The sequence below is a fragment of the Mastigoproctus giganteus genome, chromosome 14, assembly GCF_048544385.1.
Source record: "Mastigoproctus giganteus isolate SK-2022 chromosome 14, ASM4854438v1, whole genome shotgun sequence".
Taxonomy (NCBI): Eukaryota; Metazoa; Arthropoda; class Arachnida; order Uropygi; family Thelyphonidae; genus Mastigoproctus; species Mastigoproctus giganteus.
The window spans coordinates 96,226,022-96,252,303 of NC_143588.1; the positions used below are offsets into that span (position 1 = coordinate 96,226,022).

The 26,282-nt window shown below is 34.8% G+C and overlaps 1 protein-coding gene across 1 annotated transcript in view; it reads left to right on the forward strand.

The window, feature by feature from the left end:
* The window catches only part of poe (E3 ubiquitin-protein ligase-like protein poe), an 849,790-nt gene that overhangs the window by 346,011 nt on the left and 477,497 nt on the right, over nt 1-26,282 (forward strand). Inside the window, exons 30-31 of the mRNA XM_090388478.1 lie at nt 1,359-1,449; nt 11,195-11,316. Coding sequence (XP_090244604.1) covers nt 1,359-1,449; nt 11,195-11,316 — 213 coding nt within the window. The remainder of the gene's footprint in view (nt 1-1,358; nt 1,450-11,194; nt 11,317-26,282) is intronic.

Consider the following 26,282-nt stretch of genomic DNA (forward strand, 5'->3'; position numbering starts at 1 on the left):
GATAAACCTCATCATCCATGGTTTTGTCCAAAACAATGAATGGGCCAAGGCCAAATCATGAAAAACAACCCCAGACCATCACAGCTTCTGCCACACTTCTTCAGGATGGTACAGTCCAGCAGGTAAAAATGTAAACCCCTGGCTTTTTGGCCATGAAGGGCATTAAAGATTATCTCTCTCTCTCTCTCTTAGTTTTCTTTGGGCATCTGCCACACCCAGGCCTGGCCATCAGACATGATTGACCATGTACATCACTCCAAAACAGCTTTCCACCAGTCTTTCGTTCAAGAACAGTGGGCCTTACACCAAGCTGGACTGTGTCTGGCATTAGTCTGGATGATTAGTGGCTTGTGGACAGCTGCACAACTCTGATAACCCATGTCATGCTCTGTCCTGCACATGATGCTGGTGCTGACATATATTCCAATCAACTCATGGGGACCTGTGTGTGTACTGCCACAATGTTGACCTGCATTCTGAGCAGACAGTTCTTTGAAGGGCTCTCCTGACATTTTCCATCAGCCTCAGAGATTTTCTGGGTCATTTTATGGTGGTTTCAGTACCATTATTTCTTCCATTTATAGATTACCCCACAAACCATCGACCTGGGGATCTTCAATGCTGTTGAAATATCATGTACTGACGGATTGCTTATGTAGTGCTCTATTATCTTTCCATGATGGAAGTCTGCTAACTCCAATCTTGGAATCTTACATTCACAATCATACTACTGTCTCCTTGAAGGCCAATGAGCATATTTATGGTTGTGTCTAATGTTGGGTGCTTGGATGGGATGTAACCAACTATTAATAGAGGAGCATCCGGTTATTATATATGGCAAGGCAGCATATATAACGTGTGCGCACACACATGTCATATTTATATATAATACACTATGTTTTGTGCTTTGTGACAGTATGAGCCTCTTCAGCGGAGGCTGTAGTTAGTTGATCTCAATCGGACGGGTAAAGTCCAACACCACCACCGCTAGAATTATTCCAGGTTTTTCAGGTCAACAACATGCAAATCAGCCCATGAACCCACACTTGTACAGACATAATAAAGATGATGCAATATGGCCTTTGTTGCTAATACAATATTAAATAATGATAACAACATAAATTATGCTCTGTGCGTAATTTATTTAATCTGTAAACTATTCCTGGTGATGAGTTTTTTGTGTAGGTGTTCTCCTTCCCCATCAAGACGTTGATGTCTTTATAGATTCAGAATTGGACATCAAGATCATAGGCAAATGTATATTTCAGAAGCCTTAATGAATGTAAAATATTATTCATTCATTCATTGTATTTATGCATAATTTTTATAGGATTTTTATAAAACAAGTTAATTTTTAGATGGTGTCCAGAAGGTATCAGCTCAAATGAAATTACCCTGGTTATGCTTCCCCTTCTTCTTGATGCATGCACAGAATCTTTGGTTGATTATGTAAGTGTATTCTGAACTTCAGTTTTTTTTTTTTTTTTTTTTGTAAAGAATAGTCAGCTTAAGCAGAGTTTTTCAAATTTAATTCTTGAATATTGATATTATTAAATAAATAATGTCAGAACAAAAAGTATAAGTGTAGAAGTTTGCTTTAATATTAAAATTCTTCGATAAAGATTTTTTTTGTTTTTTTTTTTAAATTATCCAAAATTATAAAAAGTTTAAAAAAAAGTAAATTTTTCCCTTAATTAGTTACTGTGAAATAAATAACATTAGACACAAACCTGCATAAACATCTATAATAATTATATGAACTTTTTAAAATATTTCACTCTCCTACCCAACATACATTTGTTACTATTGTTCTCTATGACTGATGATATTTCTTTATTTGCTCTGAAACCTGTGCTCGGGAATTAATTTCTGTTTCCTTTTTGCACTTTTATTCCTCTGGTGTTTTTCCTTATTTTATGAAAAATTTCCCATATACCACTAATTCATAAAAAGCACAACAAACCGTTGCCTTCTACCTGTTGTCATTTTACTTTTAACTCAAACCTCTGTAAGCGCTGGAGAAATCCACTAACACCTGCTCATGCACTGTCTGAAAACCAACTATCTATTTAATGATTGCTGCTATGAATTCTTGTAAGTGTTGATTTACAGACAGTGTCCTATTACCATTCATCTCTGGACAAATTAAAAATAAAAGTTGTTTCATTATAATGTCTAATGCAACAAGCCATAGTATGACATTTCTAAGGCATATAATAGGGTTTGACAAAAAGTTCTGTTCTCATCCTATGTTCTTTAACCTAAATTTTACAATTGGATAGCCATAAATTCCTCTCTTATCTAATGCTGGAATATTTCACCTTCTGTTCTTTTCCTCAAATTTTTTTTTTTTTTTTTGTTTTTTATCTTGTGTATTATGACTTTCCCCCAGTGACTAGAATTCCTGTCAGTTTTGCCAGTACTCTGCTCATTTTGGCACTCCATTATATGAATATTACAATGAGAGAAATTAATCTGTGCATGATTATGATGTACCTCTCTGACACACCTTTATCTACTCATGGGAAATGATCTACCTCAATGTCCCATTAAACTTACTAACTTCTTATTTACTGACTGACCCTAGGACAGAACTTCAACCCTCAAGAATTGATGACACTGGCATCTCAGTGGCGACGAGACATACATTACTGAATTTGCTTTCTGAGGTGGATTGGAGTATTTCATCAATTCTGATTGATTTTGGTAAATTAAAGTGAAGTACATTTAAGAGGGGTTTTTTTTTTTTTTTTTTTGCTTTTTCTCTGGCATAATTCCTGTGAATAAAGCACATTATAGCTAATGGCCATTAAACCCTAACATAGATAACATTCATGAACACATGCACATGCATGCACCTATAGCACATATACCAATTTTATTTTCACTTTTCCATCACTTATGTCACACCAGACTGACTCAGTGATACTTTGATAGTTCTCATTTTTTGAATATGGTGTTGAATCTATATGCTTTACAATTAAAAGCATAACCATTTTTCCTCCCCTTCTGTCAACAGTACTTAGATTTCTAGAGAGGTTCACATCTTTCTAGTTGGATTAACCCTTCCCCTCCTCTCCCCTCCTTGACATGCACACATTACAAATATATTAGCTTTTTCTTTTGTTCCCATTGTTACTTTTCATTTGTTCAGTCTGCTAACTGTGCAAATCTCAATCTGTCCTATCATGATAGCTTTTCTCAAAATAATCTCTCCTTCCATATTAGTCCAAACATGCAACTAGCCGGCACCCATTCAGAATTCAACTCCAAACTCACTTTACTAACTTTTCTTCTTAATTTATATTTGATCTGATTCTGTTTTGTTGAACAACTTTTTTTATGTATTTGTTTAAAAATTACAAATGAAACAAAAATTTGTGTGAAATAAAAATTGCAAACTCAGTCCACTGATGGCAAATAAAAAAAAAAAAGTAGAATGATATAAAGAATAGAAAGTATCTTGAGTATATTAAATCATAATAAAAGGAAATAAAATAATTTAACCATTTTCCTAATAATAAAAACTAAATACAGTGAAATCCCTGTTTAAGATTTGCCTTGAGGATAAGTTTTCTGTGTCTTAAATTGAGGATTATATAACATTGAACCCTAAAATAACATTCCATTTTTAATTACAAATATTGCTTTAATCTAGTGCAAAAACAACATGCAGCAGTACAGTGCATTGTAATTGAGCTACTCTGTGCAGTGTAATAATTTTTGCCTCTCCAAATGCATAGTTACAGTATTTTGTTATAAACTCAAAATGTAATTTTTTTTTAAATAATCATTGTCTGCTTTGTTGTTCATATCTGTCAAATGAAGAGCCACTCCTTTAGTTGATCATGTTAAATCAGATTGCCATTGTGAAGTTTTAATGAACACACATCATCGTATAACCTGAAAACTGCCTCTCCAAATGTATGAATTAGTATTTCTTCATGAATTGCACTATAAAAATATTTTTATAGTGCAAATTAAATTTTGTACATTATTAAAAAATCAGTTAATTCATTATGGACAGACAGCAACAAATGATTAAAATTGCTGGTGAGGGAATTAGTTATCTCAATGATACAGAACCAATTGTCTGCATGTAACAAAAGTTCTTATGTGAACAAAAAAAGTGATAAAAATTGATGAAAAATAAAGTGCAGATATGGATCCACATAAGGGAACATCAGAATTAATCAACATAACCAAAGTATCATTATCCATAAAATATTAGGTTCTATTTGAAGTTCTTAATAAAGCCTAATAAAGGGTTATAAATTAAATTAGCCTGTAACAATGATAATAAAGATTCATTTCAAATCAAGTCGAATTCATCACTATCTTTATGAGCCCAGGCATTATAAATTTTGGAAATGAGTCAGGTAAGACAGAATACAGGTAATTGTTTTTCAACATGTAATAAGTGGCACCCATATGCCATTTATTACATGTTCATTTTCATAAATCTTCAGATTCTTGATCACCAAGAAGTTGAAAAGTATGCACTTCTAATAATGACTTCTTCAGGACTTAACAAAGTAAAACTATTTCCTTTAGCCTGTAGTCTTTTGCGTCAGCAGGATGGTCGTTCTTTGGAACTGGACCAATTCTGTACCAGGAGCAGTTGAAAGGTACATATTGTTGGTTAACTGCAGCACCTAACAAAACAAGAAGCACATCTGTAATATAACAGCTTACAATCTTTATTACACAATTCAGAATTTGATCCATCCTGAAAACTAAACACCACAGAAGTGATGAAATGTGAAGGGGGAACAAGACAGAGGAAAAGTGAACATGTGGACAACCAACCACTGAGCCTTTTGATACTGACCACCAAGCATCGTGCTCAATGGTAAAAGCAGGTATATAAGCTTACTCCAATAAGCCCAAACTCTGTCATTATTACTGGAGGGATAACAGTGTCCCCAGTACAGTAAAGACAGAAAATGCAACACAGAATAGGTATTTTCTCAACTCTTTCAATACCTGCATTGAAATGGTACCCCACTTCTTTACTAAATTGTGCATTAGGCCAATGCAGCGTAATAGGTATATTTAGAAGTTTTCTTCCACATGCCGTTTAGCTCATTTAGATTCCATACATTTATTCCTCACTTGACACAAGGTTAGTCACTAAATGAGACTACTTGTATCTGTTGATGGAAGCAAATAGTTCTGAAACCATTCACAACAGCATCTTCAAGTTTTCAGTGAGTAATGCATTCACCTTCTTAATGTTATACGATTAAAAATTATATTAATAATTTTAGATTGACTCGTGGATAAACACAGTCATTTCTAAATAATGTTAGCCCACGCTCTGTCACTATCATTGGAGAAATGGTAGTGTATTCAGACAGTAATGACACAAACATAACACAGAGTAGTGTTATTTTCTCAAAATAGTGCAATAACATCATTTGCAACTTAGAATGAACCAATTTCTGATTTAACCTTCTAGCAGGCATACAAAAAAAAAGTCATGTTAACAGACTTTCTGTTGCATTTTGTGCAGCACTCAGTATTTTTGGGGAAAATTACAAGAAATAATGTAAAATTTGACATTGTATTGGATAATAAAAATGAATATCTTTAGTAACAGCAATCTTAAAAAAAAAAGTGCAACTACCTCACTTCCAAAACAGAACTCACAGTGAAAGAAATGAATCAGAAATCAGACTCTTTGGTAAAATTATTTGGAATAATTGCATGATGCATTTTATATGACAGCATGGATTTTTACAATTATACTTTTCAGATAAAAAATAATTAGTGATACAGATCAAAACTGAAGGAAATGCTGAGTATATGTTAAAAATAATTATTAAATCACACATTTAATTCTATTCAATATTTAATCTGGGAGGGGAATAAACATGATGCAGTGCACACCATCTGCTGGGTTAAATTACTGGTATGTTAAAAAATTATACCTTATAGATTTTATATGTGGATTATAGATAACACTCTGAGGTACAGTTCCAAAAAGAACCTAATGAATAATTTTTTATGTATCTGACAAAGGTGAACAATCACGGGGAAATAAATATAGTGTTTGAATGGCACATTTCGTAGGTTATCTTGATCAAAATACTTGAAATAAAAGCACTGCATCTGTGTAAAGTTTAGAATCTGTTTAATACTAATAAAGTATTAGTAATACTAATAGAGTGAAAAAAAAAAAATCATGTTTCATGTATAAATTTAGATGATTTAACATGGTTGTAAATTTAACAATACCAGAAGAATAACACCTTACCATGATATGCAGAAAACACATATCATTTTAGACACAAGAAAGGAGAGTGACTGGAGCTGTGCTACACCTCCAGTCACTGCCCTAGGAATGCTCTAGTTAGGAATTTTAAAAAGATTATTTTGAGAGCCTGTCACCTCTGCTAGGCCCTTCAAAACAAATTAAAATATATTTATCACACCTTCAATGACAGTGGTATTCCACGATCTCATAATACAAAAGAAAAATTCAACAAACACAATACAGAAGAAAAATTAACAACCCAGTTACCACCCACATGACAATTTATGTAAATTGAGTTTTACATAAATTTATTATGTACCCTCAATAAATGAACAAATATCAAAAATTACTGTGAAACACTAATTTATTTTATGTTCTGGAACCGGAACAATAAAAAATCTCTCAAGAAGCGCCCCCCCCCCTCCTAAATCCTGCACAAGTTGGACATAACTAATGGCAGCATAACAAAATCAGATCCTGCTTTCCACTCACAGAGGAACATAATTGGAAGTTTTCCCAGACTTCAGTTTTAACAACACATAGGTTCAATGATGGGAAATTATATAAGGAAGCATTTATAATTGAACAGTAAAAAGCAACATAAACCAAAACAAAGGGATAAAGATAGATAAGAGTAGGAAAGAGATAGATAAATAAGAGTAGGAGTGTGTTATAGGCCTAATGACTTGAATGAGTACAATGAACAATTGTACAGAGAAATAGAGTGGGCCAGTAAATCAGAATGTCTTATAATGGGGGATTTTAACTTCCCAGATATTGACTGGAACTTGTGGGTTGGTCACTCACACACTAGTCAGACTTTTGTGGAGTTATTGGATGATTGTTTTCTGCAGCAGCATGTTCGAGAGGCAACCAGAGAAAGTAACACTCTTGATCTGGTTATCAGCAGTGATCATTCGTGTATTAAGAATTTGCAGATAAAGGAACCACTAGGTGGCAGTGATCACAGTGTGCTGAAGTGGGATTTACTCAAAGAGGTAACTACCGTCAGGGGTAAAGGAAAGGGTTTTTGCTTCCGTAAAGGGGAGTACAGTGGTCTCAGACAGTTTTTAAATTCTGTACAGTGGGATCAACTACGATGTTACAAACAGTAAATTCTAAGTGGGAAGCATTCAAAGAATTAATCGTGGAAGCTACTAGACTTTATATACCGATTAAGAAATATCGTTCAAGGTTTAGGCCTAAATGGTTATCAAATGAACTAATGAGACTCGTGACATAGAAGAAAAATGCATGGGATGCATATAAATTATCAGGTGACGCAGAAGCCTGTGGCAGATATAAGCTAGTCTGTAATCAGGTCACAAAGGAGGTTCGGCAGGCGAAGGCGGATTACGAGAAATCTTTGGCAAAAGATGCTAAGAAAAACAGCAAGGATTTCTTTACTTATATAAACTCTAAAAGGAAGGGGATGAATATGATTGGACCACTTGACATCGATGGTTCGACTGTTGATGATCCTGCTCAGATAGCAAACAAACTGAATGAGTATTTTGCATCTACATTCACACGTGAGGAATTATTACAATTTGAAAATGGAAGAAGGTTATCAAATTGTAGCAGTGTGCTTAATGATTTTGTAATAACTGAGAGCAAAGTGGAGGAGAAATTGTTGAAGTTAAACATAAGAAAGGCACCTGGGGTGGATGGGATCTATCCAGTTATTTTAAAGGAGGCGGCAAAGCAACTAAGCAAACCCTTAGCCATAATTATGAGAGCATCCTTGGACTCAGGGGAGGTTCCCACGGACTGGAGATGTGCAAATGTGTCCCCAATTCACAAAGGTGGATCGAAGGGTGACACGAGTAATTACAGACCAGTTAGTTTAACTTCTGTTCCGGGTAAAATAATGGAGTCGCTGGTTAAAGATGCATTGCAGGATCATCTAGACAAGACTGCAGCGATAACTCAAACACAGCATGGGTTTGTTAAGGGAAAGTCTTGTCTGACAAATTTGATTGGTTATTATGATGTGGTCACAAAGGAACTGGATGCAAAAAATAATTTTGATATCATATACTTGGATTTCAGGAAAGCTTTTGACACTGTTGCGCATGGAAGACTACTGTACAAATTGGAGCAGAATGGTATTAAGGGTAAGTTGCTACAATGGATAAAAGGATGGTTAAGTGGGAGAAGACAGAGGGTGGTAATCAATGGGTGCTGCTCTTCGTGGACTAATGTTATTAGTGGAGTCCCACAGGGTTCGGTGTTGGGTCCACTGTTGTTTTGTGTATTTATCAATGATATTGATGAAGGTATATCAGGCTTAATGTCGAAGTTTGCAGATGACACAAAGGTTGGCAGGGTTGTTAATGACAGTAATGGCAGTGTGCTACTGCAACAGGATCTAGATAATTTGGGCAGATGGGCTAAGAAGTGGCAACTGAAGTTCAACCTTGACAAATGCAAAGTACTGCATATGGGTAGAAATAACCCCAGAGAAACGTACCAACTGTGTGGTACTACACTTAAGGTGGTAGAAAATGAAAAAGACCTGGGAGTAATTGTGCAGTCAGATATGAAGTTTTCTGAGCAGTGCAGACAGGCTGCTAGGGCGGGTCATGGGGTTTTGTCAATGATATATAGGAATTTTGCTAGCAGGGAAAAGGAGGTGATTGTCCCTCTGTATAAGGCAATGGTCAGGCCACGCCTTGAGTACTGTGTACAGGTCTGGAGGCCTCATTTTAGGAAGGATGTAGATTTGCTTGAGCGTGTACAGAGAAGAGCAACACGATTGGTGAGGGGAATGAAGGGATTCTCTTACCAAGAGAGGCTTAAGTTCTGCAAATTGCAGTGGCTGGAGACTAGGCACCTGCGCGGTGATCTGATTGAGGTCTATAAGGCCTTGAATGGGTTGAGCACGCTGAATTCTGACGGGATCCTTCCACTTGTTCAGATTACCAACCTACGGGGACATAAGTTCAAATTAAGAAAGGACAGATGTAGAATAGATGTGCGGAAATTTGCCTTTAGCCGGCGGGTGGTTAATTGCTGGAACTAACTTCCATCTGTCGTAGAAGTTGATAGGTTAAATAAATTTAAGGAGGAACTGGACAGGCATTTGGAGGGAATGGTGTGATTTTTTTTTTTTTTTTTTTTTTTGGCTGATGCTGCATAAGCTCCTACACTTGCTTTCTTGCATCATGTGCCACTACTACTACTATAAGAACAGATCCATATATTCAAAAACAGTCCTGAACCAACTGAGGGGGGGACAGTAGTAATAATACTGAAAACAAATAAACAAATGCAAAATGAGCTCAATAACCTGAGTTTCTCCTAAAAATTAGCCCCCAGGCAATCCAGAGCCTAACCTGGATCCAGAGTATCTAGCCAAGCATATGTACCTGTACCCATTCCTAAGAAATATACAGCCACTTCCCGGCTTATGTAATACTCTACTTACGGAAATTCGACTTTACATAAGTTTTTGCCAGCCAATCCAAATTAAAAAAATCGTGGAAACGTATTTTGCATCCCGTAGGAATAAATGGAGGTATCATGAAAATATCGTAATGTGAACCCAATAACACATTGTTTTTTGTGGTAATTCGTTCCAAGACCTCGGAAGTTGAAATTTTCACTATCTAACTAAGCTGTTTATCTCTCTAAAAGGCCTTTTTATAATGGAAATTACACTACACTTTCATCGTTATCATATGTTCCGTTATAAGAATCGATTTTGAACACCTTTGTGATATTTTTCTAAAGCACATTTCTGGAGGTCACTACCATAAAACAATAAAAATAATTTGTACTTTCTGGTTTATTGGGCTTTTCTGTTAGCGCAGTCTATTATAAATGGGTAATAAATTCAATCTTATTGCATTTGTAATAATACCAATAACTGGAATTGTATGGGTTTTTACGTTACGACATTATGGTGAAATGAGTTCCCTTCTCTTCATTCCCATTACGTAAAATTCTGACTTACATAGAGTTCCGTGGAATGCAACCCTTACATAAGTCAGGGAGCAGCTGTGTATATTTGACAACTTTTGTTTGGATTAAATTAAATTAAAAGAATTGATTACTTAATTTTTATTAAAGAATAAAATAAAATCAGTTTAAATAAAAATTTCCTAAAGATGATTTCCTAAAAATTAATAGGTGAACACAAGATGATTTAATAGGTATTAAATGATCTTTATTTTTAATATTGCAGTCACTGAAGAGGAAGAGGAGAAAACATGATTGTAGACTCTATTAGTAATAAATAGATTCCATACTTTAAATCGGGGAAAATACATTAAAGAAACCTTTTTTTTTTTTCTGGTCTAAAAAAGGTGTTTATAATAATGTTATTTTGAAGAGTTTTTATGCTCATGGATTATTTGCTGTTTTAGTCTTTTTATTCACTTTTCTCAAATACACAAAAAAATTTGTTCATCAGGTATTGATGTATTGATCAGATGCAGAAAAGCTGAATATTGATGCACTATATCAATACGTGTTGATACACTTTTGTTGCACTAAAATTGATATGATAAAATTTGTGTATTAATTGCTTTGATTTATATAAATTTATTTAAAAGTCCTGTACATTAACTGTATGTATGTATATTTCAGGTAAACTAGGTTGGTAAAGTATTTGTTGAGATTGCAGTTTCTTTGCATAAGCAATACTTCTTGAATCTTATTGTACTTAATGTTGCTTTCACTTTTTTTTTCACTAAAGTATTCCATCAGAGATAATCTTCTGATTGCATGATTTGTTTGGCATTTTAGATACTCTTTTTGTTTTTTAGATATTGGATTATTTTGCTTTGTACATAAACACACAAAATGTGGAGCATGTTTCGACCATAGTTATTTTAATGGATATTGCTCTTAGCAAAAATTGGACAATCTTGTCATATATTTCTATATTGAAGAATTAATTACCAACAGATAACTTTGTTTTGTTTGCAGACCACTTTAACTTTAGAGCGATTACTTGGTCCTTCCGATGGAGATGAATTTCTGTCATTTATTTATTTTGAAGTTTTATCCAAAAGTTATGAACTGCTAGTGAATTATTCAACTTTAGATAGGTTGGTATTCCGTTTTTATTGTTTGAATTTAATGAAATGTTATACACTAATTTTTTTTAAATTTTCACTACCAAAACAAGAATAGTACTTTGGGACATAAAAAAAGATTTTAAGACTTGGTGAACAGAAGATTGAAAAAAATTAAATTAGAAGTATGACCAAGAAATTATGGTTTGAATATGATGAGGAAATCTATCAGGGTTGTTCAAATGAAACAAAAAAAAGTATTTATTTTTACATTTTATTGGCATTCTTAAAGGGTCTACAAAATCACGGTATGAGCTTAGATATTTGTCCCAATACAATAAACATATCTTCTTTAGCACAGAATTTAAGTAACTACTATTTAAACCAAAGCTATAATTTTGTATGTAACTGTAGTGTTGTGTACATGTTATTATATAATTTGTCATCCTTAATGACCACACTTATCCTTAGAGCTTCTTTCAAGGGACTTAAGATAGAATAGCCACATAAAGATACCATCTATCTATAGGGAGAATGCTTGACCACCTCCCATGAATTTTGGACAGAGTAGCCTTTGTAACTCTCCATATGGTATAGTACATTTAACGATAATAACATCAACACTTAGCATGTTTGAATTCCTAACCTTTACTGCTTATCACAAAAGTACTGTTACACAGTAGTGTGAGAAGAAAAATGTGAGAAAGATTTTTTATAGCTAATAATGATGATGCCATGATCCCATTGCAATAGTAATCTGTTGGAAGAAGCCAATCACCATCTGCTGGTAACACAAGTGGTATTGCAAGCAGAAATTAATGTGTACATTTTTCTGAATAATTCTAAAATATTTGAGCACTACATTATTATTATATTATTTCTCAATGTTTGGGGGTTCCACCTCGTGACGGGTATTGCTATCAAGTACACAGGGTGGTTGCTGTTGTTATGTCTGGTGTTACTGTTGGTTGAGGAACTCTCTGACTGTCCTACAGGTGTTCAGAATTGTGACTTTCTGGAGTTCCTTGTAGGTGTTCTCTTTGAGACCTATTGCTGCTAAGCTGTTATGTAGGGTCTTTGGCACCATACCTGTGGTTGACACGATGATCGGGGATGGTCGTTACTTGTTGCATATGCCACATCTCTTTGATCTCCTGTTTTAGGTTCATGTACTTCCTTTTTCCCCATGGGTTTTCTGCAGGTTGCCAGTGTTGGGTACAGCTATGTCAATCAGATAGGTAACCTTTTCCTTCTTGTCCACAAGGATTATGTCTGGTCTGTGGAATTGTCCTATCTGTTATTATGGTGCAGTCCCAGTACAGCTTGTGGGTTGGGGTCTCTAGTACTGCCTGGGGTTCGCACTTGTAGTACAGTACACTTTCTTCGATCAACTGGTATTTCCTTACTAGCTTCTGATGTATTATCCTAGCTACCTGGTCGTGTCTGTTAGTGTAATTAGTCTGGGTGATCACCTTGCATCCCCCTTATTATTATTATTATTACTAGTCATATAGTGCAAGGAAGTCTGAGGCTTATGCTGCACCAGCTAAAATAAATTTCTGAGTTACCCTGAGGGGGGAAGGGAGAGAGGGAAATCACAAAGAAAGAGAAGAATGGTGATATCCAGCTCAGGACCCTGGGTTTGCCAAGCCCATACTCCCCAGATGTGAGCTCCTGGGGATGTATATATAGAACTTCTGATAAATAGTTGTGTTTATTGAAATAATAGTGGTTCATTGATGAATGCCAGTTTTGGTTCATGGTGTACAAACACTGGAATTCATTGATTTCACTATTTCATGAAGAATTACAATCAAAAATTGCTGTCACAAGTCATTCCCTTCCATAATTGTTGCATTGTTTGTGATATCTTATTCCTATTCATGTTTTAGGTTTGCTGTTGACTACTATGCCGAATAATATTGGAGGATGTTGGTATTATTTATGACGCTCGGAAACCATTGCATTACCTCAGAGAGTAATGCCTGCAAACTACTTTCTTTATTCCTTCTGCACCGAGAAACCATATTACAGAATTCTGTGTTGATTTGGACAAATCCATGATGCGCTGTTCTATTCATCTCTGTTTTTTCTCCCCGTCTGATGTTTCCATGATTTCATTTGAACAGATGTTATATGTGCAGTGTCCTATTAAAATATTTCCAGTTACTATAAATAATGAGAGTTGAAAGGGAGGAAATCAGGGTATATCCAGTTGGCATATTCTTCAGATTTATATGTTCAAATTTGTTTTGGACTTTTTTTTTGTTATTTCAAACTGATTATTTACTCAGTTCACATTTTTCTCAAATTGATTATATTTTTGTGCACCCTTAATTTGACTGTCTGCATCCTTCCTATCAATTCTCAAGCTGCTGTAGTTGATTATGTTAACCAAAATCCTTATTTTTACTTTCTGTGACCTGATTTTGGCATACTGTTACCTTTGTTGCTGATACACCAGTGCACCCAAATAAATTAGTCAACCAAAATTATTTCTAAAGATTCAAAGTTTTGATCAATTCTTTTATTTCTTATCCAGTTCTTGGCTCTGTAGGTTAAAATAGGCTTAAAAAAATCTTATCTTATTTTATCTTTTAGCAAATTTTTCTTTTGTTTCCAACACTTTCTGCTTTACTTATTCTATCCCTCTACCATCTTTAAAAATGTTCCTAAATGTTCCAGCTTACATAACCTTTTTTTTTTTTTTTTCCCCTGTAACTAGTTATCATGTGAAATTGTCAGCAACCTTTATCTGATTTAATTATAGAGCCTTGAAATTCTTGCAAGCTATTGTTTATATTAGCACAATAGCATCTGCAAATAATGATCCAATTAACTATATAACTACTAGATCATATGTATAGCTTAGCTTAATTTTCAGCACTCACCTCATAGTAATCCGCTTAGCTGGTGGAGAGTTTTACCACATACATAGTGGTTATAGGATTCTAATAACTTACAGGGATTATGGGTTTAAAACTAAGTTATGGGCTTTAAAAAAAATTTTAAGAAAGGAAAGTGCACCTTCCATTCTATGGTTGCCTAATTAAATTAAATTAAATTAAATGAAGAATAATGAAAATAAATTATGAAAGAAAATTAAATGAAAATAAATTATGAAAGAAAATTAAATGAAAATAAATTAAATGAATAACTTAGTTTTAAACCCATAATCCCTGTAAGTTATTAGAATCCTATAACCACTATGTATGTGGTAAAACTCTCCACCAGCTAAGCGGATTACTATGAGGTGAGTGCTGAAAATTAAGCTAAGCTATACATACGATCTAGTTATTACATTACAGCACATAAGGACTCCTTAAAAAATCAAGAGTCAATTTAACACAAATCCTTTAACTATACATTACACCTCTTCCGCACGCCTATCATTTCCACATTTTCCCCAATGCATTCAGATCTGCACGATAGGAAACTCCATTTCACAAAACTATTAGTTAAATACTTTTCCGACAAACTCCACATCACATTCTTAAAGAAATGTCTCACGTATGACATAATCCCCAATTTCGCTTGTATCTGCACCAAAAACACTTAAAAAATACCCTTTTATCATACACCAAGCCTCTATTGCCATAATTAAAGCCAAATTACGGAAAAGATACAGAGAAAAATATCTCCTTTTAGATCAAATACATACCCTTAAATTCAAACTTAAAAGAAAACTAACCCCACACGACTTGGTACGATTACGTACAACAGAACAACACACGAATTCAAGCAACTTTAAATCAGAATTACCCAAAAGCACTCCAAGAAATGGGATACACTCACTAGGAGACACAAAAAACCCCCCACAAACTCAGTTGTTAACATCTCTACACAAACATTTTCCCCTAACGAACTTGCCAGTCTACAATACGGATTCAATTTCGCCATTAACAGCAACAACTGCCATGATAGAAATACAAACCAAACTTGATAACCACCCAGATAAATATCGAATCATACATGAAACTAACGCTGTTTTTAACTCCCAATTAACTAGTAAACCTAACATTCCCCAACAACAATTAACCCACATACGAGACTTTATGAAAACCCCAAACATTATAATACAAAAGGCAGACAAAGGGGATACCATCGCAATCATGGACAAAAACACATATATAAAGAAAATGTTACACATCTTATCAGATTCAACAACATACAGAGCTTGCAACACGTTTAACATTAACAAGCTTAAAAATAAACTTGATGGGATCCTAAGAAGACTTAGAGCCAACAAACAAATTAATTTACATACCCTCCAGCAAATAGGCATACGCAGTAACATTCTCCCACACATTTTTGGAATAGTCAAACTCCATAAACAAGATTATCCTTTAAGGCCCATCGTTTCCTATAAACAGTCCGCCTATGCCAACCTATCCATATTCCTCGTCAAAATTATTTCACCTTTAATGAAATTTTCTCAGTTCAGGGTCTACAATACTAAACAAGCACACGAATATATAACTTCCATAACCATATCTGAAAACGATATTCTCGCGTCTTTCGACGTCGTCTCCCTATACACAAACGTGCACATCGAATCCATGCTACTGGCCCTTAAAGAACTATTAATCAAAGACGACACATTAACAAAACGTACCGGCTTAAACATTAATGACATTTTAGAACTCACATCACTGCTACTTGACGTGGGCGCCTCCGTAGCCAGGTGGGAAGGAGCAGCAGTGCGTAGCACACGCTTCTTGATTAGACCGGGGTTCGAGCCCGTCACCACCAAATACGGAGGATGCGGAAAGGTCAGGGAATGACCACCGAATATCCCGGAGCAATATGGCCTTAGTTGCTAATGCTCCTAAAAACCAAATAACAAACAAACAAACAAACAAGCTACTTGACGCCAAACAATTTAAATTCCAAAATAACATCTACGAACAAATTTTCGGCCTTCCCATGGGCCTCGGTATCTCTGCCTCTTTATCCGAGATCTACCTCGCATCTATCGAAGAAAAAATTCTCCAACCCTTTCCCCCAGGAATTAAACTATACATGAGATATGCAGATGACATCCTCTTAATAGGCAACAGAACCACCATCAATACTTTACTGAACACCTTTAACACAACACATGAAAGACTCAAATTTACCCTCGAAGTAGAAACCGATAAAATTAAACCGATGTGTTTGTTTTGTATATACCAAAATATACAGAAAAAACACACATACAGGTAAATTCTTACATTACCACTCACACCACCCTCTATACATCAAAAAAGTAGTTCTATACAACCAGATATACAACGCTGTAAAATATAGCCACACACAAACAGACCTATCTGTAGAATTGCAATACCTCACCAAAAAATTCATCGACAGAAAATACCCACCACAACTAATAAAAGAAACCATCACCAAAGTTCATGCTAACACTAATAACCCAAACAAAATTATTAACCACGTGAACAAGAATAAGATACATAAACCCCTTATCGCACTCCCATATCATCAACAATACGCTAGAAGACTTCAACAGATTTTTAAAAATACAGATATCAAATTAATATTCACATTTTATAACAAATTAAGTTCCAAATTCAATTCATACAAGACAACACATGAGTACGAGACACAAGATTACAACAACATTATATATTTGATCAGATGCCAATCAGATTGCCAAGCATGTTACATAGGCAGTACAACAGCAAAATTCGGGACATCAAAAATTTCCAACACGCGTGCATACTACCACTTTAATAGCTTCAAAACTAATTCAGCAAGTACAGAACTAACACAACACGTCCAATCTCAAAATCACAACCCACTCATCGATTCAGCCATCACAGTAGTTAAATTAAATTCTAGCTACAAAATCCTTGAAAACGAAGCCCTTGTTATGGTTTAAGCGCCATTCATCACTCAACGTGTTAAACAAAAAGATTCCCGCCACTTTCTCCCCCATTTGGAATTTACCACGTATTAAGTTTCCACGTGCACTGAAATGCATTTCGGGAACCCAACCCATATATAACACAAGCGCGCTCCCTTTCCCTCCCTCCCCCCACTATAGCTAACTGAAGACGAGGAATCTCGAAAGTCGCTCGTGCGTGACTATTAGCTTCTATTTTTTCTTCATTTAATTTAATTTAATTTAATTTAATTTAATTAGGCAACCATAGAATGGAAGGTGCACTTTCCTTTCTTAAAAATTTTTTTATAGCCCATAACTTAGTTTTAAACCCATAATCCCTGTAAGTTATTAGAATCCTATAACCACTATGTATGTGGTAAAACTCTCCACCAGCTAAGCGGATTACTATGAGGTGAGTGCTGAAAATTAAGCTAAGCTATACGTACGATCTAGTTATTACATTACAGCACATAAGGACTCCTTAAAAAATCAAGAGCTATATATCTACTTAAATAAAATACAATATAACTACTTAAATAGTTATAAATTGGCATCATTAATATATCTCATATTGTGAATACCTTCATGAGTTGCCATGATATTGCACTACCTCGAATAAGTAACACTTCACCATATGAGAAGACTATTGTTACTTATTCTCAGTGGATATCATCACCCATACAGCACCGTTTCAAAGCTTATTGGCTCCTCATAAGCCAATTTGCGAAGTATAAATCCACAATATGAGAGATGCCTGATGATGTGGAGTAATTTAGATTACGATATAGTTTAGGGCTAAAACCTCGGGTTATGTAAAGAGTTTAACTAAGGTACAAATTAGTGCAATTGCATCATTTCAGTACATTGTCAACTACTTAAATAGTTATAAATTGGCATCATTAAGTATATCTCATATTGTGTTTACCTTCACAATATGAGATATACTGAGAATAAGTAACTTCTCCTATGGTGGTGTTACTTATTCGAGGTAGGGCAAGAGATATACTTAATGATGCCAATTTATAACTATAAATGTACTGAAATGATGCAATTGCACTAACTTGTACATTAGTTAAACTCTTTACATAACCTGAGGTTTTTTAGCCCTAAACTATATTGTAATCTAAATTACTCCACACAATCGGGCATCTCTCATATTGTGGATTTATACTTTGCAACTGGGTTGTCATCATTGTAACACCAGGGTACCTGCCCACCCACTGATGAGGAGCTAATAAGCTCTGAAATGGTACTGTATGGGTGATGGTATTCGAGGTAGTGCAGTAGCATGGCAACTCATGAAGGTAATCACAATACGAGATATACTTAACATGTTGACTGCCAAGCTAGTTGAAGAAAAAAAATTCCCCGGGGCCAAAAAATATTTTGATTAGTAATTCTAAAATAAATATTGAAATGTCAGTATTATGCAGTTTTTTCGCTTAAAATATCAAAAAAGTTTTTTTGTCGCCTATATGTGGCCGACGTGGCCCAGTAGGATACTTTATTTCTTGAGACGCCATGTCGACCACATACTTGTGATGCTATTGCAGCATACATATGAAGGTCATTTGTGATTAGTTTATTGCACACTGCAATAAAACTAATCGCAATAAAATAAACTCTCAAACATCGCAATAAGTTTGTCAGTATTGTTAGAGATTTTGTGAAAACAAGTTCATTAGCGCACTGTATTATCCCCATTATTATTGTTTTGTGTTTCTCTGCAAGTTTGTACAAGCGTGTTGTAAAAAAATCTAAACAGCAATGAGTAAAAGAAAATTACTAAAAGAAGAGGAACTAAGAGAAATTGCTGAAAATCTTAGTAGTAGTTCTGAAGATGAAAAAGATTTTGACTGATGATTCGGTAAAAGATTTTGACTCTGATGATTCGGTAAAAGATTTTGACTCTGATGATTCGGTAAAAGATCCTGACTGGGATATTTCTTCAAATGAAGACGATACTGAAATACCGGAAAATATTGAAGTGCTTCAAGACTGGATGGAAGAAGAAAACATGGATGAGCAATTTGAAAATACCGAAGAACCTGAGATTGAAGCGACTGAAAGAAATGACTCTATTGAATGGACAGAATACGAAGGATGCCAAAAAAATGCGATTTTACAGAAAATCAGGACTGCAAATAGACATATCAAGAAACATTACTCACCTTGAGGCATTTTCATTATTTTTTTATGACGAAATAATAAATTTTATTGTAAAGGAAATAAACAGATATGCCGAACAGAAAAATTAGATTATCCTAGTTTCGCGGCAGAGTCGTCCAAAAAAGTGAGTTTCAACAACTGCTAATGAAATGAGAAAGTTTTTTGGGCTTCTTATGTTGATGGGACTAGTAAGATTGGGCAGTATTGCATCTTACTGGTCAACCAAACCTGTCTATAAAAATCATTTAGTAACACAAATTATGTCTCGCAACAGATTTGAATTGTTGTTACGCCTCATTCACTTTTCAGACAATGAAACCGCTATTTCAGGGGACAGGCTCAGTAAGATACAACACCTGATAGATGTTTTGCAGCTGAAATATCAGAAAATATTTTTTCCCGGCAAAGATTTCATATTCCTTGGAGGGGCAGGCTGATATTCCGATGGTATATTCCAAATAAAGCATACAGGTATGGAATCAAGCTGTTCAAGTTATGTTCCACAGAAGGATATACCTGGTCGAGCATGATCTATTCAGGTAAATCTGAAAATTATAAAAAATCCGTAAGTTTAGCTGCAAAGATCTGCGAAGAGTTATCGCAAGGACTTCTAAATGAAGGTCGCACCTTGTACGTAGATAACTTTTATACCAGATACCATCTGGGATTATTGTTTTTTCATTAAAAAACTCACGTCGTTGGAACATTACGAGCGAATAAAAAATTTATGCGCAAAGAAGTCATGTACTCAAAAGCTAAATAAAGGGGAGATGATTGCCAAGGAAGAAAAAAATGGAATTATTGTTCTCAAGTGGCGAGATGCTCTAGATGTGAGACTATTAACAACAAAGCATGCCCCAGAAACGGTTGATGGACCCTCCACCAGTAAAAAAAGATGGAAAGAAGCAAAAAAAAAAAAAAAAAAACACTTCCTATTCTAGCTTATAATAAGGCAAAGGCAGGCATTGATCTGTCGGAACAAATGGGTTCATATGCCACAATGCTAAGAAAGAGGGTAAAGTAGTACTAAAAATTAGCAATAGAATATATACTCAGAATATCAATTGTCAATGCGTACATGGTATAGAAAAGTGCTCGTGAAAACAAATAAAAATAAGAAGCTTTCGGGAAGAGGTAGTTACGGATTTGCTAAATATAAAACGGAAAGAGAAACATAAAAAGCCAAAATGTGGTAACACTCATATACTAACGACAAAAATCGATGCAAACAACAAGAAAATTAGAAGGATGTGCATTTTTTGTTACGCAGAATTGAAAGATCAGAAGGAAGATCAGTTGCTAGCAAGAAGGGGAAAAGAGTTTCGGCGTATTGCCCAGACTGTATTCATCAGTCTTTCGTGTGTTTGGAGTGTTTTGGACAACACCATAAATCAAAATAAATATAATTACAATTTTATAGTTTTGTAATTATAAAATTTGTAATAATGAAGAAATTTTAAATAATGACCAGTTACTCGCTTATTTTTTCTCATATTGCCATGCCATGCAAATTTCATCACGTGTAACACTGGAGGTCACGCTTTTCAAAAATAACGTAAATTTCTAACAATCGTCAGTGCTATACAGCCGACGCAGCTCCCACTGAAACAGTGGGTGTCGGCAATATATGTCCGACACAGTGTCTGAAAAACGTAATGGTGTCAGACATAAACGGCAGTCAATGTGTCAATGATGCCAGTTTATGTACTGAAATGAAGCAATTGCACTAACTTGTACATTAGTTAAAATCTTTACATAACCTGAAGCATTAGCCCTAAACTGTATTGCAATTTTAATGAAATTTTTGCATGAAAAATTTCATTAAAATCGACTATTGTAATCTGGAAATTATTTTATTTTTTATAGATATAACATGGCTTATTCATACTCTATGTTGTAGCAGTAGCACTGGATATTATTATTTTTTATTTATTTTTTATTTTTTTTTTTTGTTCTGTGTGCCGATTGGAGAAAAGAACAGGCAATATGGCAAATATGCAGGAAGACCTTTCGGTTTAAGCACTATGCATATAAACGTCATTTTTTTAAAGACCTTTTTATAATTTACTAAATATATAAATGAATTGTATTTGTTTCATATATTAATGGCAGCATAAACATGATAATATTAATGGTGCATCAGCTGGCACCTCTTTCGAAGCTAGCTGGCTTCATCATCGGTGGGTGGACAGGTACCCTGTTGCAATAGTGTTGCAATAGTTACTTCATAATTTGGTTGTCACTATTGCAATAAGGTACCTGCCCACCCACTGATGATGAAGCCAACTAGCTTCGAAACAGTGCCACATGGGTGGTGGTGGTGGTGCCCATCTGAGAATAAGTAACAGTAGTCTTCTCTACCAGAGAAGTGTTACTTATTCGAGGTAGTGCAATATCATGGCAATTCGTTGTGAAGGTATTCATAATATGAGATATACTTAATGATGCCAATTTATGACTATTTAATTAGTCGGCTATGTACTGAAATGATGCAATTGCACTAACTTGTACATTAGTTAAACTCTTTACATAACCTGCGGCTTTAGCCCTAAACTATATCGTAATTTTAATGATAAAACTACAGGTGATCCCCGCTTATCGCTGATAATTCATTCCCGAAAAAGAGAGCGCTAAGCAAGCTCCATATTCCTGTAATGTAACATACGTATTTGTGAGTCACGATCTGTGCCATAGAATATTTCCCAATCAATAATAAACAGTAACAAAAAGATGCACAAAATATTTCTGTCAAAATATTTAATATTAAAAATTTGTACATATAAAATATTCTCCCTTACATACATATATAATTATATGGTAAGTGACTACATTACGTATCAAAATTAAACCTAAAATGACAATTAAAATCATGAATTTGTTAATCCGATGGCCCTGGGCTGTCGAGTTTTCGTACCTTTGGTCGATTTTGGGTTGTACTTTGGCTGTCTTCCTAGTAGAGTAAAAAGAGGTTTTACTTTAAAATCCCCACGAGTTACCACCCAACAATAAAGTCAACCGATCCTGCACCGCTTTGAAGCCTGGCATGTTTTTATTTTCTTCTTTCGATGTGAAACTTCTTTTAGGCATTCGTTTCCAAAAAGGTCCTGTTTCATCTATGTTAAAAACTTGTTGAGAAGTTTAACACCACTCTTCAATAATTTTTAGAAGTTTTTTTTTTGAAAGTTTCAGGTCCTTGTTGATCTGCACTTGTGGCTTCTCCCTGGATTTTAAATCTATCTTACCAGCCTTTACTAGCTTTAAATGGTTTCACATTTTTTTTTTTTTTTTTAAAGGTGAGCTTTTTTCAGATCATCATGTAGGCTAATTGCTTTTTCTTTAATAATATTTAACTTAACGGAATTATGCATTGGATATTATCTTCAATAAAATTATTTAGAAGTCTCCATTTCAATTATAATAGCCGGCCTAGTTGCTTGCAATGGAACAGCTGTCTTTCCTGCTGTTAAAATTAATTCTTTATTTTTTATAATTATTTTTACAATTTGAACCTGCCAGTCCTAAATTATTGCACACATCCACTTGTCATTGAACAGAATTAATTTGCTTCAAAACGTGTAATTTAATTTTCAAATTCAGTATTTTTCTTACCTTAGTAGACTTTGTACCACGTCCAGACGTTGTTCCTTTTTAATTCTTATCCGCCATTATTAATCTTCGAAAATGTAACTGCGTTGCATTAATTATGTTACAATGTTCTAGTAAACTGTCCATTACAGACAATGTCTAATTTTCTGTACCGAGTGATGACTAAACTTCAGGTAAATGCATATAATGCAAATATTATAAGCAATATACTTGATCAATTTTTTAAATGATCAAGTATATTGCTTGTAATTGTTGTTCATCCATATGGGATGAACAAAAAAAACACACATTTTTTTCCCTTCTTTTCTTTTCTTTTCTCTCTCTCTCTCGCTCTCTCTCTCTCTCTCTCTCTCTCTCATTCTTCCTGCGGACGTACCGGCTGATGCTCTCTTCCTTTCCTTGACCAGGTTGTGGGATTTAAACTTTTTTTTTTTTTTTTTTACCTTCTGACCTGGGCTGTGGCTCCCCAGACCAGGCCTGCTCCTCTCTCACCCAGTATGCTTTATTTATTTATTTTATTTATTATTATTATTATTTATCTATTTATTATTATTTTTTTTTTGTTTGCATTGTTGTTCTAGCAATCCATCCTGGATTGGTACTTGCCTGGATAGGGATAGTCCTTCTCTTTTCTCCTTCCCTCTCTTCATCTTATACAAGTTTTTATTTCCTCCTTGGGAAACTCATTCCCCAGGGAGGAGGCCATGTAGATAGTAGGGGAGGCCTTGCCCTCCTGCCAGGGATGAGTACCTGGAGGAAGTCATCCAGGTGATCACTGCTTCACGTAGCCAAAAGGCCAAAACACAACATCACACTACAGAATACACACACACAAGCTCACAAACAGTTTTTCTTTCCTGTCACTTTCTCACGTGCAGGATGAAAAACTTGTGTGGGGTGAAAAACTTCTTTCTCTTTCTCTCTCTCTCTCTCTCTCTCTCTCTCTCTCTCTCTCTCTCTCTCTCTCTCTCTCCTTCCTTTTCATCTATCTTCATCCAGCATGGGATATTCCTATGTGGGATGAAACATGTTTTTTTTTTACACAACACACACTGGCCTTAGCCTGATAGAGTCTATAAAAACTGAACAGAGCAACAAGGCAGAGATGAACTTTTGATTTAGTAGCCACCCATACAAAAAAAATAACAATTTTAATGAAATTTTGGCAAGAAAAATTTCATTAAAATCAGGCTATTGTAATCTGGAAATTATTTTATTTTTTATACATATCACATAGCTTATTCATACTCTCTGTTGTAGCGGCAGCACTGGATATTATTTTATTATTATTTTTTTTTGTTCTGTGTGCTGATTGGAGAAAAGAACAGGCAATATGTCAAATATGCAGGAAGACCTTTCCGTTTAAACACTGTGCATATAAACGTCATTGTTTTTTGAAAACTTTTTATAATTTACTAAATATATAAATGAATTATATTTGTTTCTTATATTAATGGCAGCATAAACATGATAATATTAATGGTTCATCAGCTGGCACCGTTTTGAAGCTAGTTGGCTTCATCATTGGTGGGTGGGCAGGTACCCTATTACAATAGTAACAACCCAGTTATGAAGTAACTATTGCAACAGGGTACCTGCCCACCCACCGATGATGAAGCTAACTAGCTTTGAAACAGTGCTATCTGAGTGGTGGTGGTGCCCGTCTGAGAATAAGTAACAGTAGTCTTCTCTACTAGAGAAACGTTACTTATTTGAAGTAGTGCAATACCTAGGCAACTCTTTGTGAAGGTATTCACAATATGAGATATGAATAAACGATGCATTCATACTACCTGGGTAGTAGAAATGATGGAAGTGCCACACCCGTGCATAAACAACCTCTTTCATACTCTTAGTCAAGAAATATAATGTTTAAATATCATGCTTACTTCAGCCTATTTAAAGATCATAACACAGTACAACCTTGATATAACACATGTCAGATAACAACTTCAATACCCATTTTATAAGCAAAGTGCATTATAGCTGAAAACATTTTTTTTACCTTTTTTTTTTTTTTTTCCAGATTTTTTAGCATAAATACACTTTACTTAGTAAATACATACTTTATTTGCTAATATTTTATGAATATACTGACTAAAAAAGATAAACTATTAAATGATATATCATTCCTTTATATTCTGTTAATACACAATTTTATGAATATACACTTTATTCATCTGTTCTGAAATAGTAGTGTAATTTAGTTTGCCAGAACTGATGACAGTGTTTTTTCAGTACATAATTCTTAAAAGTGGTCAGATGCAATAAATGAAGACGTTCACTATCACTCTGACGATCTAACCACACCATCACCTCATTAATATTTACAAGCACTCCTTTCCTTACACAAGTCATCCACATTATATTCTGAGTCACTCCCTATGTCTTTGGCCTTCTGTTTGTCGATTGTTCACGGAAACTGTGATTACTTCCTCATTCAGCTAATGTGCATCTAGAGCTTCTGTTTCCACCTCAATCCAAGCAGCCAGATCTTTGCTTTAAGACTGCTACCAAGTACGTTACAAGCAGCCTCTGCTTCTTGTTCTGAAAATACTGCTAATTCAAGGTTATTAGTGATCTTGTCTTCTCCGGTATATTTTTCCCAGCAGTTTTCAGCTTGAGTTTACTTTCTCCCATACTAATCCAATATTGTATGCAACCTCTTTCAGTGTTAATGTTTTCAGAAATTCTAGAACTTGAATTTTTGAGTTCACAACATCAGCAAATAACTCACCACAAAGTAAGCTTGGACGGCTCAAAAAATGCCCTGATCCCTGGACTGAATTAGTGCAGTTGTGTTCCTTGGCAGAAACATGACTCTGATCTTACCATCTTTTGATTTCAGGACATAGCTGAGGAATGAGCTGGACAGTGATCCAACAGTAACAGAGCCTTTTCTGCAAGTTTTTTGGAGAGCAAGTAGCATCTTACTGTTAGTACAAACTCACTTTCAAACCATGAAGCAAAAATCTCACTCGTCATCCAAGTGTTGTAGCTATTTTTATAAATCACAGGTATAGATTTCATGTTGATGTGCTTAAAACACTGGGGACTTTGACTTTTACTAATGCACAATGGCTTTAGCTTGTGATTTCCAGTCTTGTTTGCATACAGTAGCACAGTAACTCTCTCTCTCTCTCTTTGTTAGTTTTCATGCCTGCTTTGTTGGGTGCCTTTTTAGTATCCAGTGACTTGTCAGGAAGAAGTTTATAATACAGTGCTGTTTCGTCATGGTTGTACAACTGTTCATCTGTGAATTCACCGTCTTGAATCACATTATGCAGAAATTTAGAAAACACTTTTGCTGTTGCTGTAATGTCATGAAATGCACATCCAC